The sequence below is a fragment of the Oratosquilla oratoria genome, chromosome 15, assembly GCF_046742065.1.
Source record: "Oratosquilla oratoria isolate Oo_2021 chromosome 15, ASM4674206v1, whole genome shotgun sequence".
Lineage (NCBI taxonomy): Eukaryota > Metazoa > Arthropoda > Malacostraca > Stomatopoda > Squillidae > Oratosquilla > Oratosquilla oratoria.
This window is the reverse complement of record NC_134791.1, coordinates 38,905,920-38,922,358: the sequence shown is the minus strand read 5'-3', so window position 1 is coordinate 38,922,358 and position 16,439 is coordinate 38,905,920. Positions and strand designations below refer to the sequence as shown.

The window sequence follows — 16,439 nt, the reverse complement described above, 5'->3', positions numbered from 1 at the left end:
TCCCGCATGCATACCTTCCGATATGTACAGTGTACGTAATAAAAAATACAGTACAGTACACAGTATGTACAGTACATTTACATGCCTGTATTACAGTTATTATTAGTATATGTATGTATTACAGTATTGTTATTATTACAGTGTTAGAGTATTATATGTGTTTCTATACCATATCATACATTACCTATACGTATACCGCTACGAAAATCTGCGGGTGTTAGGGCGATATTTTTGATGACCGGTCTTTTGGCATGACCATACCACCCTTCCCCCCAATTAGTCTGGGCTTTCGAGGTTCGACTGTATACATATATGATATTTATACATACACACTGAATGGTTCCCAGTGATCAATTAATATCTTTTTTCAACCACAAATCACTTTTAATTCCATGCCATCGCAGTCGAGACTGAGAGTTGCTCGATGGAGGCATCCGTTGGAAATTGAAACGTGGACGAGCTAAGGATTTAAACTCGGCTAACCCGTAACAAAGTGGGCGATGTCACTGTAACTTTGTTATGGGTTAATTGAGTTTGAATCCTTGGCTCGTCCACGTTTCAATTTCCAACGGATGCCTCCATCGAGCAACTCTCAGTCTCAACTGTGATGGCATGGAATTAAAAGTGATTTGTGGTTGAAAAAAAAGATATAATATATATATATTATATATATACAGACGCTCCTCAACTTACGTTTTAGTTACGTTCCAAATGGCCAAACGTACAGGTAGTCGTTGACTTAAGACTGAGTTCGGTTCCGACAGACAGGTCGTAAGACGATCTGGACGCAAGTCGGTCTTTATATATATATACAGTATATATTACCCTTTAAATATTTTTGTTACTGTTGATATATATTGTATATTATATTAAGCATACTGAAATAATCTTAGCATCTTTGAACTATGTTGTATAGTATTTCTTAACCGTTTTATAATTTAATCTGATTTTCTTTGGGAAACGTAGCCTAGGCCTAAGCATACTGAATAAAATCCTATCATCTTTAACCTATGACATCTAATACTGTACGAGTATTTTCTAACCTTTTTATTATTTTATCATCAGATATAATATATATATATTATATATATACAGACGCTCCTCAACTTACGTTTTAGTTACGTTCCAAATGGCCAAACGTACAGGTAGTCATCGACTTAAGACTGAGTTTGGTTCCGACAGACAGGTCGTAAGACGATCTGGACGCAAGTCGGTCTTTATATATATATACAGTATATATTACCCTTTAAATATTTTTGTTACTGTAGATATATATTGTATATTATATTAAGCATACTGAAATAATCTTAGCATCTTTGAACTATGTTGTATAGTATTTCTTAACCGTTTTATAATTTAATCTGATTTTCTTTGGGAAACGTAGCCTAGGCCTAAGCATACTGAATAAAATCCTATCATCTTTAACCTATGACATCTAATACTGTACGAGTATTTTCTAACCTTTTTTTTATTTTACCATCAGACTTTCTTTAAGAAACGTATGCATACTGAATAAAATCTTATTATCTTTGAGCTACGTTTAATATTCATTAACTTTTTTTTATAATTTTCGTTAGGAAACGTAGCCTAGGCCTACGCATACTGAATAAAGTCCTGTCATCTTTGACCTACAAATACTTTTTTGTTGGTTACATTAAAATTATTGCAAGGCAAAATTAGGAATTTTTTTTTTTATTTCAAAACACATTCTTTTCGTTTACGTACTGTACCAAAAATATTGTTATCGACAACAGACTAGGCATAAACAGACTTTACTGTTACATTTTATTAATAGCAAAACATAAAAATACAAAATGGTGTACTGAACATATTGTTATCGACAGCAGACTAGGCATAAAAAAGTTTTACTGTTACATTTTATTAATTGCACAACATATAAAAATACAAAATGCAAGACAAATTAGGAATTGTTTTATTTCAAAACACATTCTTTCCGTTTACGTACTGTACCGAACATACTGTTATCGACAAACTAGCCTAGGCATAAAAAAAAATATTGTTACATTTTATTAATTGCAAAACATATAGAAATACAAAAATACAAAATGCAATGCAAAATTAGGAAAGATTTTACTTCAAACAAAAAATTGAAAGAATATTTAGCTGGCTGGGATGCTGACGCTGTCGGCAGCCTGCCAAAACCATCGTACTAGCGTCTCGCGGCGTGCGGAGTAATTGTTCTGCGCTGCCAGACATAACATTGCAATTCTATTACTCTCACTTTATGTTGCTTGAATTTAATTTATTTGAAAATAATGTTATTATTTTACAATGTTATGTTTATAATTAATGATTTAGGGGTGTTTTATAAGATACGGTAATAGAATTTATGGATGTATAGTACAGTATGAACGGTCATACATTACTGGAACATACAGTAACAACTTACGTTCATTTTCAAGTTACGTTTGGCCATTCGGAACGTAAGTTGAGGAGCATCTGTATATATGTTTATATATATATATATATATATATATATATATATATATATATATATATATATATTATATATATATATATATATATATATATATATATGTGTGGTGATTGGTTTGACGACACCACCAACACCATCACCACTAGTTGCTAAATAATCGTTGTGGAAACAATGATATATAATTTGTCTGTCCGTCTTAGGACGTGAGGAATAAAGTCACGGCGTACAGGTCTCAAGTCCAATAATGTCACTCCCAGCACCCTAGTCATTTCGCAAAAACAGAATTGCTGCAATCATCTAGCATACTCATCCCATATAACAGGTTAACGGTGTCCATAAGATTTCAATCGTGGTGATGTGAGTGAAGATTTGAATCAGATGGTCCTTTGCATATCATTTCATATGTTTCTTGTTAATATTGTTCTTGAATTAGAATATTTCATTCTGGGTAGTGCTTAGAATATTTGATCAGAGGTATGGTGTTCAATTAACATGCGGAAATTGTATCATGTGTTAATAGATGAACGGCACTTTAACATGAGACAAATAGTCTAGGCAAACCTTCTCTTGCGTTTGGCAACAGCAAGACTTAGACCTTGATCCAATTTAAGTTAAACCATTTTCTCGAAATGTAGAAAGAATACAAAATTTTGACACTGGTATAACGTAATGACATATGCAGAAAATCACTGGTGTAATAATTTACATAAGTTGATCACTCACGGTTACAGCTGACATATGCAAAGATTAAGATTATCTGTTTCTTCCAATTTTATGTAATATAGATATAGCTCTTCAATGTTTGGCTAATAGGTTCCTGTCTTATCCCTGTAAGTCGAATTGAAAATGATGTTAGACATATAGTGCACCGCTTCACAATTTTGGATACTTCGGAAATGATATAGGTGAACACTCAAACTACTTAAGTTAAACATTACATTTCATCCATAGCCGAAGAGAAGACAGGCAATGTGCAAGAAGAAACTCATTCTTTTGGATACAGTAAATTTGTACTATTAGCATTAGTGCTAGTGATATGTAGAACATCTTCCAATACATCAATATCCTCATCTTTGGAACCTGATATTATTTCTGCAAAAGCACTTTTAATGGGAGCTCAATTTTTCAATTTTTCAATGAGTCCAAATATCTATTTAAATATATATAGTGTATGTCCATTTTATATCATTTAATTTCAACCCGGTATGCACTATACTGACATGCATAGGTTTATTGCTGACCGTAACGGTGGTTGCTGCATAGAAATCAGTTACCGATGGTTGTCATTAGGACATAAGCAATTTAATTTGCCACTAACATGTGTTCAAGATGTTTTTGTATCACGCGGGCACCTGTTTCATATAATTTCTCTGAACAGGAACTGTAACTGTTCAGCTTGAGGGAATGTCTGTCTCATTAGCTGTTGAAATATAGAAAACCGGAATGTAATGGGGAACTCAATTTTTAAGTATAATCACGCAAATCTCACTTTCAGGAAAAACTTAGTTGTTGTTGTTGTTGTCGTTCCCTTTAAAAACTTAGTTGTTGTTGTTGTTGTCGTTCCTTTAATCTCGTGGCAGGAATTTGTCCACGAGATTAAAGGAACATAAAAACTCCATAAAATATGGACAAGTTAACTCCGCTGTGTTCCTTCATGCCAGCCAAAAAGACCATAGATTAGATTGGGATAATGCATCAATAATTTATAAATCACACTGTAGCTATAGAAGAAAAATTGTAGAATCTTCTCTAACAAAACATTATCCTAACTTTAATACCTCTAAAGGCCAGTGGCCCCCAGATTGTATTACCAAGTTAGCGGTCAACAAGATCATGTCTAAAGCGGTTGGACAAAATATCACCCCTTGTCCTACTTTGACCTGACCATTTCAAGGGCATGTGACCTGAGCCCACCCCCCCACTTTCCTCATCCCCTTCTATGTACCCCTCATTTCTTCATATATACTTGTACCTTAACCTTATGTAAGCATTCTGCTGAAGAGGACTACAGAGAGTAGTCGAAATATACAGTTTCTCTGTACTTTCCGTTATTATTTCTCCGATAGTGGGTTAACAGTGATCTTTTACAAATGTGTTATAACATACTAGTTTCCAATATATATATATATATATATATATATATATATATATATATATATATATATATATATATATATATATATACACACACACATAGATTAAGTTTGTAGTACATTATCTTCCACTTCTAAATCCAAATTGGTTAGGGTTTGATATTTTGTTCTTTTCCAAGCGTTTAGTCCATTTGTTTTTAATAGCTCTTTCACATATTTTTATTAAAAACAAATGGACTAAACACTTTACCTAGGGTTTAGTCCATTTGTTTTTGATAAAAATATGTGAAAGAATTATTAAAAACAAATGGACTAAACAATTTGCAACACTGCCTCTGACCCAGGGCAGTGGACAAGATGCAGGGATGACCCGTCATCCAGGAGGTGCCAAGATAAGAGCGAGGGTGGAGGGGAGTGGAGTGTATTAGGGATGGAAAGGGTGGGAATGTTTTTTTTTTTGCCTTTTTCTTTTTGGCTACCTCCCTTGTAAGGGGGAAAAAGCCTTGGTATATGTATGTATGTATGTATGTAATTTGGATTTAGAAGTGGAAGATCATGTACTACAAACTTAATATGCTTTTACTCAAGATTGTTAGGCATAATACAAGAGAGAGATAGCTGGGCAGATTGTGTCTTCCTGGACCTACAAAAGGCTTTCGACAAAGTGCCACACAAAAAACTACCAAGAAAAATTGAACTAATATGTGGAATACAAGGAAAATTATTGGAATGGATGGAAGACTTCTTGAAAGGAAGAAAAATGAGAGTGATACTTAGAGAAAAGAACTCAAAATGGGTAGACATGATAAGTGGAGTACCCCAAGTCTCTGTGTTGGCTTCGATAATGTTTGCTATTTATATAAACAACATGAATGAAGGAATTAAATGCTATATAAATATCTATATAAATTTTATGCAATGGGGTGATGGAGAGGGGGGGTCGCCGATTTAATGAAGCGGCCTTGCTGTGGATGTGCTGTGTCTTGCGACACTGCTTCTGACCCAGGGCAGTGGACAAGGTGCAGGGATGACCCATCATTCAGGAGGTGCTAAGATAAGAGGGAGGGTGGAGGGGTGTGGAGTGTATTCAGGGGTGGAATGGGTGGGAGTGATTTTGTGCCTTTTTCTTTTTGGCTACCCCCCTTGTAAGGGGGAAAAAGCCTTGGTATATGTATGTATGTATAAATTTCTTTGCAGATGATGCAAAACTATTGAAGAGAGTGAGTAACAAAGAAAACTTTAAATCTTTTCAGGGAGATCTAGCCAAAGTCTGGAATTGGAGTAAAAAGAACGAAGTGAATTTCAACATTAAAAAATGTAGTATAATGGAATTTGGAAAAAGCAAAAATAGAATATCCGGTAAATACAAAATTGGAACAAAAGAAGTTACTAAAGTAAATTCAGAAAGAGATCTAGGAGTGATCATTTCAAATGACATGACACCAGACAAACATGTAAACAAAATAGTTGGAGAAACCTACAACTTAACAAGATCAATGAAAGTGGCCTGTAACTACATGGATGAGGAGATGGTGAAGAAAATCCTATTTACACTGATAAGACCAAAATTAGAGTAAGCAGCATCACTATGGACACCCAGTACTTAAAAAAAAAAAAAAAAAAAAAACTAGAAAGAATTCAAAGAGCACTAACAAAGATGGCACCAATACTTAGCATGTTGACATACGAACAAATATTGGACAAACTAAACTTATTAACTCTGGAGCAGAGAAGAGAAAGAGCCAATTTGATATCCATATGTAGAATTATGAAAGGGATAGAAATCCTTGACAGGGATGATCTACTTAATTGGGACAGAAGAAACAAGGGGACACACAAAGAAACTTAAGAAGGACAGTTACAGAAGAGATCTGAAAAAGAATAGCTTTCCACATAGGGTGATAGATACATGGAATGAATTGAAAGAGAAAACAGTGAGTGCTAAAACTATAAACAACTTTAAGAAAGAACTGGATGCGGAAAGATACAACTGCGGGTCCCTACAAGCATAGCTCTTCTCCCGCAAAATACAACTAGGTAAACTAGGTAAATACATACATATACCAAAGGCTTTTTCCCCTTTACAAGGGAGGTAGCCAAAACACAAAGGCATCAAATCCACTCCCATCCACCCTCCTCCCTCTTATCTTAGATCCTCCTGGATGATGGGTCATCCCTATATATTGCCCCCTGCCCTGGGTCAGAAGCAGTGTTGCAAGATACAGCACATCCACAGCATTATATATAAAGATACAGGTAGTCGTAGACTTACGACCGAGTTCGGTTCCGACAGATAGGTCGTAAGTCGATCTGGATGCAAGTCGGTCTATATATATATACAGTATATATTACCCTTTATATAATATATATATATTCTATATTTAGCATACTGAAATAATCTTAGCATCTTTGAACTATGTTGTATAGTATTTTTAACCTTTTTATAATTTCATCTGATTTTCTTTGGGAAACGTAGCCTAGGCCCAAGCATATTGAATAAAATCCTATCATCTTTGACCTATGATATTTAATACTGTATTTGTTAATGGAGAGAGTGAGTGGTTTGAAGTAAAGGTGGGACTTCGTCAAGGATGCGTCATGTCGCCCTGGCTGTTCAACTTATACATGGATGGGGTGGTGCGAGAGGTGAATGCTAAGGTAGTGGGTCAGGGATTGGAGATGGTTAAAGAAAATGAAGAAAAGTGGGAGGTGAGCCAGCTGTTGTTTGCGGACGACACTGCGCTTGTGGCAGGGTCAGAGGAGGGATTGAGGAAGCTGGTGGCAGAGTTTGGGAGAGTATGTGATAGAAGAAAGCTAAAGATAAATGTAGGTAAAAGTAAGGTGATGAGATGTACAAGGGGTGAAAGTGGCAGTAGACTGGAAGTGAACATTAAGGGAGAGCGTCTGGAGGAAGTAAATAGTTTTAGATACTTGGGTGCAAGTGTAGCAGGAAAAGGTGGAGTGAAGGTGGAGGTAGAATGTAGATCGAGAGAAGCGAGTAAATGCCTTGGTGGATTAAAGAGTGTAATGAGGAATAGACATTTGGGAATGGATGCGAAGAGGAGACTGTATGAAGGAGTGATTGTGCCAACAGCATTGTACGGGGCAGAAACGTGGAACATAAGAGAAGAAGAGAGAAGGAGTTTGAATGTGTTTGAGATGAGGTGTCTGAGAAGTATGGTGGGGGTTACTAGGCTGGATAGAGTGAGAAATGAGGAGGTGAGGAGGAGAACAGGGGTGAAAAAGGAGCTGGGAGATAGGGTTGATGAAAGAATATTAGGATGGTTTGGACACATGGAAAGAATGAGTGAAGAAAGACTAGTAAAAGAGGTATGGAAGGCAGATGTGGAGGGAGTGAACATGAGGGGACGTCCTAGGATGAGGTGGATGGATGGGGTGAAGGGGGCTTTGGGGAAAAGGGGAATGTCTGTTGAGGAAGGAAGGGAGAGGACGGAAGACAGAGGTGAGTGGAGAATGGTTGTATATGGATGATGTTGTGATTGCATGAGGAGGAATGGGCAGGGGGGTGGGGTAGTATGTGTGAGTAAATTTTGACGCAGCCCGAAGGGATTTCTCCCCGTCCTCTCCTTATATGCAAGGGGGGACGGAGAGGGGGGGTCGCCGATTAAATGAAGCGGCCTTGCTGTGGATGTGCTGTGTCTTGTGACACTGCTTCTGACCCAGGGCGGTGGGCAAGGTGCAGGGATGACCCGTCATCCAGGAGGTGCTCAGATGAGAGGGAGGGTGGGAGGGGTGTGGAGTGTATGTAGGGATGAAATGGGTGGGAGTGTTTTTATGCCTTTCCCTTTTTGGCTACCTCCCTTGTAAGGGGGAAAAAGCCTTGGTATATGTATGTATGTATGTATGTATTTGTTAACCTTTGTATTATTTTACCATCAGACTTTCTTTAGGAAATGTATGCATACTGAATAAAATCTTATTATCTTTGAGCTACGTTGTTTAATATTCATTAACTTTTTATCATTTTCGTTAGGAAACGTAGCCTAGGCCTACGCATACTGAATAAAGTCCTGTCATCTTTGACCTACAAATCCTTTTTTGTTGGTTACATTAAAATCATTGTAAAGCAAAATTAGGAAAAAAATATTTCGAAACACATTCTTTTCGTTTACGTACTGTACCGAAAATATTGTTATCGACAACAGACTAGGCATAAACAAAGTTTATTGTTACATTTTATCAATCGCAAAACATAAAAATACAAAATGCTGTGCCGAACATTTTGTCATCGACAACAGACTAGGCATAAAAAAATACTGTTACATTTTATTAATTGCAAAACATAAAAATACAAAATGTAAGGCAAAATTAGGATTTTTTTTTATTTCAACAAAACACATTCTTTTCATTTAAGTACTGTACCGAACATATTGTTATCGACAACAAACTAGCCTAGGCATAAAAAGTTTGTTATATTTTATTAATTGCAAAACATACAAAAATACAAAATGCAATGCAAAATTAGGAAACATTTTACTTCAAACAAACAAAATGAAAGAATATTTAGTTGGCTGGGATGCTGACGCTGCCGGCAGCCTGCGAAAACTATCGTACTCGCGTCTCGCAGCGTGCGGAGTAATGTACTGCACTGCCAGGCATAACATTGCAATTCTATTACTCTATTAAATGTTAGATATTATTGCACCATCTCGTGGTCGTAAAGTCGATCAGTCGTAAGTTACATAGGTCGTAAGTCGACGACTACCTGTATATATATATATATATATATATGTATATATATATATATATATATACAGTCGAACCTCGAAAGCCCGGACTAATTGGGGGGAAGGGTGGACCGGTCATGCCAAAAGTCCAGTCATCGAAAATATCGCCCTAACACCCGTAGATTTTCGTAGCGGTATACGTATAGGTAATGTATGATATGGCATAGAAACACATAAGAATAATACTCTAACACTGTATTAATAACAATACTGTAATAATAATGTTATAATACTAATAATTCTGTAATAACTGTAATACAGGCATGTAAATGTACTATATATACAGTGTACTGTACTGTATTTTTTATTACGTACACTGTAAATATCGGAAGGTATGCACGCAGGACAGTGGTGGCAGCCAGGGTTGCCGCGTTTTCTACACTGCCGTGTAGAATGGGAGTGTTGCCATACTGGGGCATACATTTTTCTCGGGCGTGTGCAGACTTTCATAGCAAGATATAGTTGTCAAACTTTGACAAAATGTTGGTTCTATTTTTTTTTTATTCTTGAATAAATGTATATAAGACCCCCATGCCCTAACATATTCAGTAAGATATAAGAATTATTATTTTTTTATTATTATTATTATCGCTAAAAGCTGAAACTTTAGCGTAGAATTTTTTTCTACACGGTAAAAACGTATCTTTTGGGGTATAATATTTTATAAGTAACACAATTACCAATAGAAGTCATATTTCGATGTACCATTTATTATTTGATAACTAGTTCTATGATTTTAAACAAAAGTTTGAGTTTTTGAATGTTTTTAACAGCCCACTGATATGTAGAAAAAATTTCCTCATGTCCTTGTGCAGTTGCCACATGCCGCTATTTTACTACGTTTTGGTACAAAATTCTACGAAATGGCAGCCCTGGTGGCGGCTTGACTGAGCCGGGTTTGAGTACACGTGTACGGCCGTCGGTGCCACCTACCGGACAAATAGGGAACTTTGCCTTAAAAGTCCGCCCTTTGTTCATTTCGACCAGTCATACGAGGGTCCGGGCATTCGGGGTCCGGGCTTTCGAGGTTCGACTGTATATATATATTACATACATATACCAAGGGCTTTTTCCCCCTACACGGGGGATAGCCAAAAAGAAAAAGGCATAGCAACCACTCCCACCCATTCCATTTCCTATATATTCCACTCCCCTCCACCCTCCTTCCTCCCTCTTATCTTGGCACCTCCTGGATGACGGGTCATCCCTGCATCCTGTCCACTGCCCTGGGTCAGAAGTAGTGTTGCAAGACACAGCACATTCACAGCAAGGCTGCTTCATAAATTTGGCGACCCTCCTCTCCATCCTCCCATCCAGAAAAGGAGAAGACGGGGAGAAATCCCTTCGTGCTGCGTCAAATATTTTTCTCATACATACTTCCTCACCCCTCATCCCCCACCCACTCCCCCTCATGCATCACAGCATCATCTATACACAACCCCTCTCCATTCATCCCTATCTTCTGTCCTCTCCTGTCCTTCCTCCACAAACATTCCTCTCTTTTGTAATGCCCCTTTCACCCCATCCATCCATCTCATCCTAGGATGCCCCCTCATATTCACTCCTTCCACCTCTGCCTTCCACACTTCTTTTACTAATCTTTCTTCACTCATTCTTTCCATGTGTACAAACCATCCTAATACTCTTTCATCAACCCTATCTCCCAACTCCCTTTCCACCCCTGTTCTCCTCCTCATCTCCTCATTTTTCACTCTATCCAGCCTAGTAACCGCTATCATACTTCTCGACATTTCATCTCAAACACGTTCAAACTCCTTCTCTCTTCCTCTCTCACGTTCAATGTTTCTGCCCCATACAGTGCTGTTGGCACAATCACTCCTTCATATAACCTCCTCTTGGCATCCATTCCCTGATGTCTATTTCTCATTACACTTTTCAATCCACCGAGGCATTTACTCGCTTCTCTCAATCTACATTCTATCTCCACCCCCACTCCTCCCTTTCCTGCCACATTTGCACCCAAGTATATAAACTGTCCACTTCCTCCAGTCTTTCACCCTTAATGCTCACCTCCAGCCTGCTGTCACTCTCTCCCCTTGTACATCTCATCACCTTACTTTTTCACACTTTTATCTTCAGCTTCCTTCTTTCACACACCTTCTCAAACTCTGTCACTAACTTCCTCAATCCCTCCTCTGATCCTGCTACAAGCGCAGGAGTAAAAAAGAATGCAAAATGCAATCCTCGTCAGTAGATGAATTTCAGTTTGCAATCAAAAAATATAGATTCCCTGTCTCCAGTCTTTTTTACTCCAACAGTGTTTTTCAAGTGATATATACATATATATATATAGATATATATATATATATATATATATATATATATATATATATAGATATATATATATATATATATATATATATATATATATATACAGCCAGTCCTCGTTTAATGACGGAGTATCGCTCAGAAGACCCCGTCGTTAAGCGATGGCATACCTAGTTAACAATGCGGTGTATCCTGTCGATAATTTTGCCATTTCTTTGATACTACTTTTGTTCTTGAGAATTGGAGAGATAGTTGAATGAAGCCATGGCTGTCAGCAATAGCTTGGACTTTCTTACCTCCCTCGTGCTCGTTAATGACTTTCATTTTTATATCTAAGTCGATGGCTTTCCTCTGCTTCTTAGGACCAGATCCAGTAGGAGAATTTGTATTCTTTCGTTTTCCAGTCATCATGAAGGGATAAAGTTTATACTGTTAACTAGAAATCACTAAAATCTTGAGGAGCAAATTTAAGTATAGACACGCTAGCAGCGTGTTATGGTTACAACTGACGAGTAGTGATCGCATGTGTTTCGGTAGGCACGACGATTCGAATGCAGTAAAAGAATGTTTTTGACTTCTTTTCTTTTCTTTTTTTAAGAAGCCGTCGTAACTCCGAGTCGTCGCTAAACGAGATCATTGTTAAGCGAGGACTGGCTGTATATGTATATATATATATATATATATATATATATATATATATATATATATATATATATATATATATATATATATATATACCACTTCATAAACCATTGATGACTTTCAATCCACCACCCTTTCCCATCTATACTTATACTTGACTCTTCTTAAACAGTGTCTGCTATCATCAACTTTCTAAATACATCTGCATCATTTCTTCACTAAGATTCTCACCTGGCACCCCAAACCTTCCTACTTCTCCATCTATTGGAAGGCTGTCTTCCTTATAGGGGGAAAAGAGGCTTTTTTAATATGAAGAGAATATTCAAACATGTTACCCAATGTTCAATGTTTTTTGTAACAACCACAATGTAGGCGCACACTTGATACTTGTTTGAGTTATATTTTAATGAAAGCATGTAATTGTTTCAGGAAATTTGAGTGTATGCACAAATACGTGGACAATAATTTATATATCAAAGTTATAAATGTAGTCAGTCATAAGAAACAACAGTATATGTACATATGTTTTGTATAATAATTTGTTTTACTTAAAATATGTAGATTTTATCCATCTTATTGATACTCATGTTTCTCTGTCTTCCAGAATCAAATTGCAGCTGCAAAAGCTGCCCAATGTCTTCAAGAACAGTTTCTTTCTATAATTTCTCCAATACAGGAACAGCTACCCTCATAGATAATGAAACAATATTAAAGGAGGTATTTTCAGAGTTGCACCAATAGTGCCTAGTGCTGTATGAGTTAATGCAATTAATTTTACTATGAATGGGAATTGAAAGTTAAATGAAATTTGTTCCTGGTATGAGTTAGATTAAGAACAACATATCATCTAATGCAGATGATTTGTAATGGAGACTGGGCTGTGGTGTACATATATGCACAATACAATGTAACCAAAGATTTGATAGTCAGTTTTTGTACTTTTTATAGTTAGTGTAAGTCCTTCTTTCATGGTTCATTAAGACTTTTTGTCAAATTTTATTGCCATTATTATGACTGCAATAGTTACTGTTTAAAAATTCAGTGATGATTGGCTATCTTCACAAGCTGCTGGATGTATTTGTGTGTGTATTCTGTTCATATTTTTCATTTCAAGGAAACGCTACCCTAAACCTCTACTAATGGTGAAAGAAGTTAAATTTACTCATATTTGATATAAGTACAAGAAAATAAATTCTTGAAATGTATCTAGTATCAAAATGTTAATGAAACAAACACTGAACTAGACCTTATATCCATCACGTCATCAGACACTTGTAGACATCAATGCCAAATAGAAATCATACTCAGACCATCCAAGAGTAGCATGAACTTTGATCACAAAACAGTTCCTGCATAGAATTGGCTTGCTAAGAGACACCAGATGCCCAAGATGCATTCATCACACAGGAGACATGGAATACATATCAACTCTCCTGCACTCTAGACTAGACAATTCAACAAAGTATTTTCACCAGAATGACCTCCAAGCTAAACTAGTTACATGTCTTCTAGTAAATATGGGTCTCCTATAAGAGCAAACCAAGGCAGTGCACTGATTAACTAAAAATTTCAGCAGCAAAGTGTGAAATAACCAAGTCTCAAATCTAAGTAATTATTGAACATTAGTAATGGCTATGGAGATACAGTTAAAGAAAATTATTTCAGGTGTTGATATGAACCCAAGTTTCTATCAGTGTTAATGTTTAAACTGCACTTCCATATGATGGTACAATACATGGTCTTAATATTTATGAACATAGTTTCAATTTTTTATTCCAACAAAAGTGCAATTTTGAAATTATATATTCTGTGATATACTTATTTATGTGGATACATTTTTCAGTCAATCAACAGTTTTCATAGAAATGGTGTGTCAAGAAAAGTACTCTTGTTCTGTTAACTGGACTGGTTAAAATGAAGGCAAGACATTTCACCCAATCACCAGTATATAAAATCCTTATTCTTGGATATATATAAATATAGTAGTGTGGAAGTACAAGAGACAAGTGATTCCAGAGGTGGATAGACTTGGAAAAAAAGTACATTATTTGACACCATTGATGTGGAAAGGGAAATGTCACTAGTAAGACAGATATGTTAGAAGTTTTTGGCAAAAGGTAAGAATGTCTTTTGGGCTTTTATGGTTCTGAAGAAAGCATTTGATAGACTTGACTGGAAGGTATAACGAGATGTGTTGTAGATATATGAGACAGAGGGAAGACTGTTGAGGGCAGTCAAAAATTTTATGTGAATTGTAGAACTTTTGTTAGGGTAGGAAGTAGAGAGTGAATGTGCTAGGGTTGCATAATGTCAACATGGTTTTTCATTGTATATATGGATAGGGTGGTATGGGAGGTAAATAAAAAGATGCTGGGTAGGGTTTAGGAGATGGTGACAGTGGAGGGAAGTGGGAGGTGAACCAGCTGTTGTTTGCGGATGACGCTGTGCTTGTGGCTGGATCACAGGATGGTCTCTGGTAGCAAATGGCAGAGTTTTGGAGGTTATGAAAGGAGGAACCTGAAAGTAAATGTGAACAAAAGTAAGGTGATGAGATGTACAAGGGGAGAGGGTTACAGTGAATTGGAGATAAATCTTAAAGAAGAGAGGCTGCATGAACATGAAAAGACATGTTAAGACAGACATGAAAAACTAGGGTTGACTTTTATTGAAAGTACATTAAGAATATAAGGGTGAATGGAGAATGGTTGTATATGGATGATGCTGTGATCATGAGGGGAGTGGGTGGAGGATTGGGGCTGAGGTAGTAGTTGTGAAAAATAAATTGATGCAACCCGAAGGGATTTCTCCACATCTTTTTCATTTCTGCATGAGGTGACGGAGAGGGGGGTTTGCCAATTTAATGAAGCGGCCTTGCTGTGGATGTGCTGTGTCTTGTGACACTACTTCTGACCCAGGGCAGTGGGTGAGATATAGGGATGACCCATCATCCAGGAGGAGCCAAGATCAGAGGGAGGGAAGGGGGTGGATGGGAGTGAAGTATGTGGGGATGGAATGGGTGGGAGTGGTTTTTATGTCTTTGATTTTTGGCTACCTCCCATGTAAGGGGGAAAAAGCCTTTGGTATATGTATGTACATTAAGAATTCTAGATTTTCTGGCCACAAATTAGGGGGTCAACTTTTAATTGAGATAAAATATTATTTGGGTATATATGGTATTTAGTGTCACTTGTAGCAGGGAATGGAGGAGGGGGTTGGAGGTAAACTTTAGAGTGAAGGAAGCAAGTAAATGTAATGGGGGAATGAAAAATGTCAAGAGAAATAGGCATCTGGAAATGAATGCTGTATGGGGCAGAGAGTTGGAAAGGGAGCTGGCAGATAGAATTGATGAAAAAATACAGGGTTGGTTTGGGTATATGGAAAAAATGAGTGAAGAAAAATTAGCACAAAGATTGTGGAAGGCAGAGATGAATGGAGAGAGCTTCAGTGGAAGACTGAGAATGGGGTGAAGGGGGGCTTGGGTACAAAGGGAATGTCTGTTGAGCAGGGAAAGGAAAGGGCAAGTGGAGAATGGTTATGAATGTGTGATAAATTTATACAGCCCAAAAGGATTTCTTGTGTACTCGGTCACATTGTAAATGAAGTGGTGGGAATGATCCAGGTTCAGCTGTCAGGCCCTATTGTGGTGCTGTGTCGTACATCATTGCCTCTGATCCAGACAGTGGGTAGGAGACAAGGATGGCCCTTCATCCACAAGGAGCTGAAATAAAAAGGAAAAGAAATAGGTGTTGGATAGAGGTGGGATGAGTGAAGGGTGGGTACTTGCCTTGGCTGGCCACTCCCCTCAGTAATAGTAATTGTTGTATGAAGTTTCACTGATGGAAAACCTGCAACCCCACAGTGGCTGGCAACAATCCTTGGACCCTGCCACATATCTTTTGGGGAAGAAACTTTGGAGTGTTGAATATATTGTATTGGTGTAGGGTTGTTTTTATGTCACTGGCTGAAAGTGGTAGAAGGGGAGCAATTGATGGTTGTCAGCTCTCCATGTGTGAAAAGGTGTCAGAAATACAGTTGAAGTTAATAGAAAGATCTTGGGGCCAGTGCAGAGATTGAGTGTCAGTTTCTCTGGGCTGCACTTCTTGATGGAAGTGAGGGAGTTGATGGGTTTTGAAAATGGATGATCACAAGCAGATACCTGTCATTGGTCTTGCCACCACACCTTGTTGGGTATATGTATATGTATGTATA

The 16,439-nt window shown here is 37.3% G+C and overlaps 1 protein-coding gene across 4 annotated transcripts in view; it reads left to right on the top strand.

Annotated features, from left to right (window-relative positions):
* Positions 1 to 14,022, top strand: part of LOC143033414 (uncharacterized) — a 109,639-nt gene extending 95,617 nt beyond the window's left edge. For all 4 annotated transcript variants that reach the window (XR_012967178.1, XM_076198820.1, XM_076198818.1 and 1 more), the window contains one exon: positions 12,835 to 14,022. Coding sequence is in view for 3 of the 4 variants with exons in the window: in XM_076198820.1 (XP_076054935.1) it covers positions 12,835 to 12,924 (90 nt within the window). In the remaining variant the exon portion in view is untranslated. The remainder of the gene's footprint in view (positions 1 to 12,834) is intronic.
* Positions 14,023 to 16,439: the final 2,417 nt, after the last annotated feature.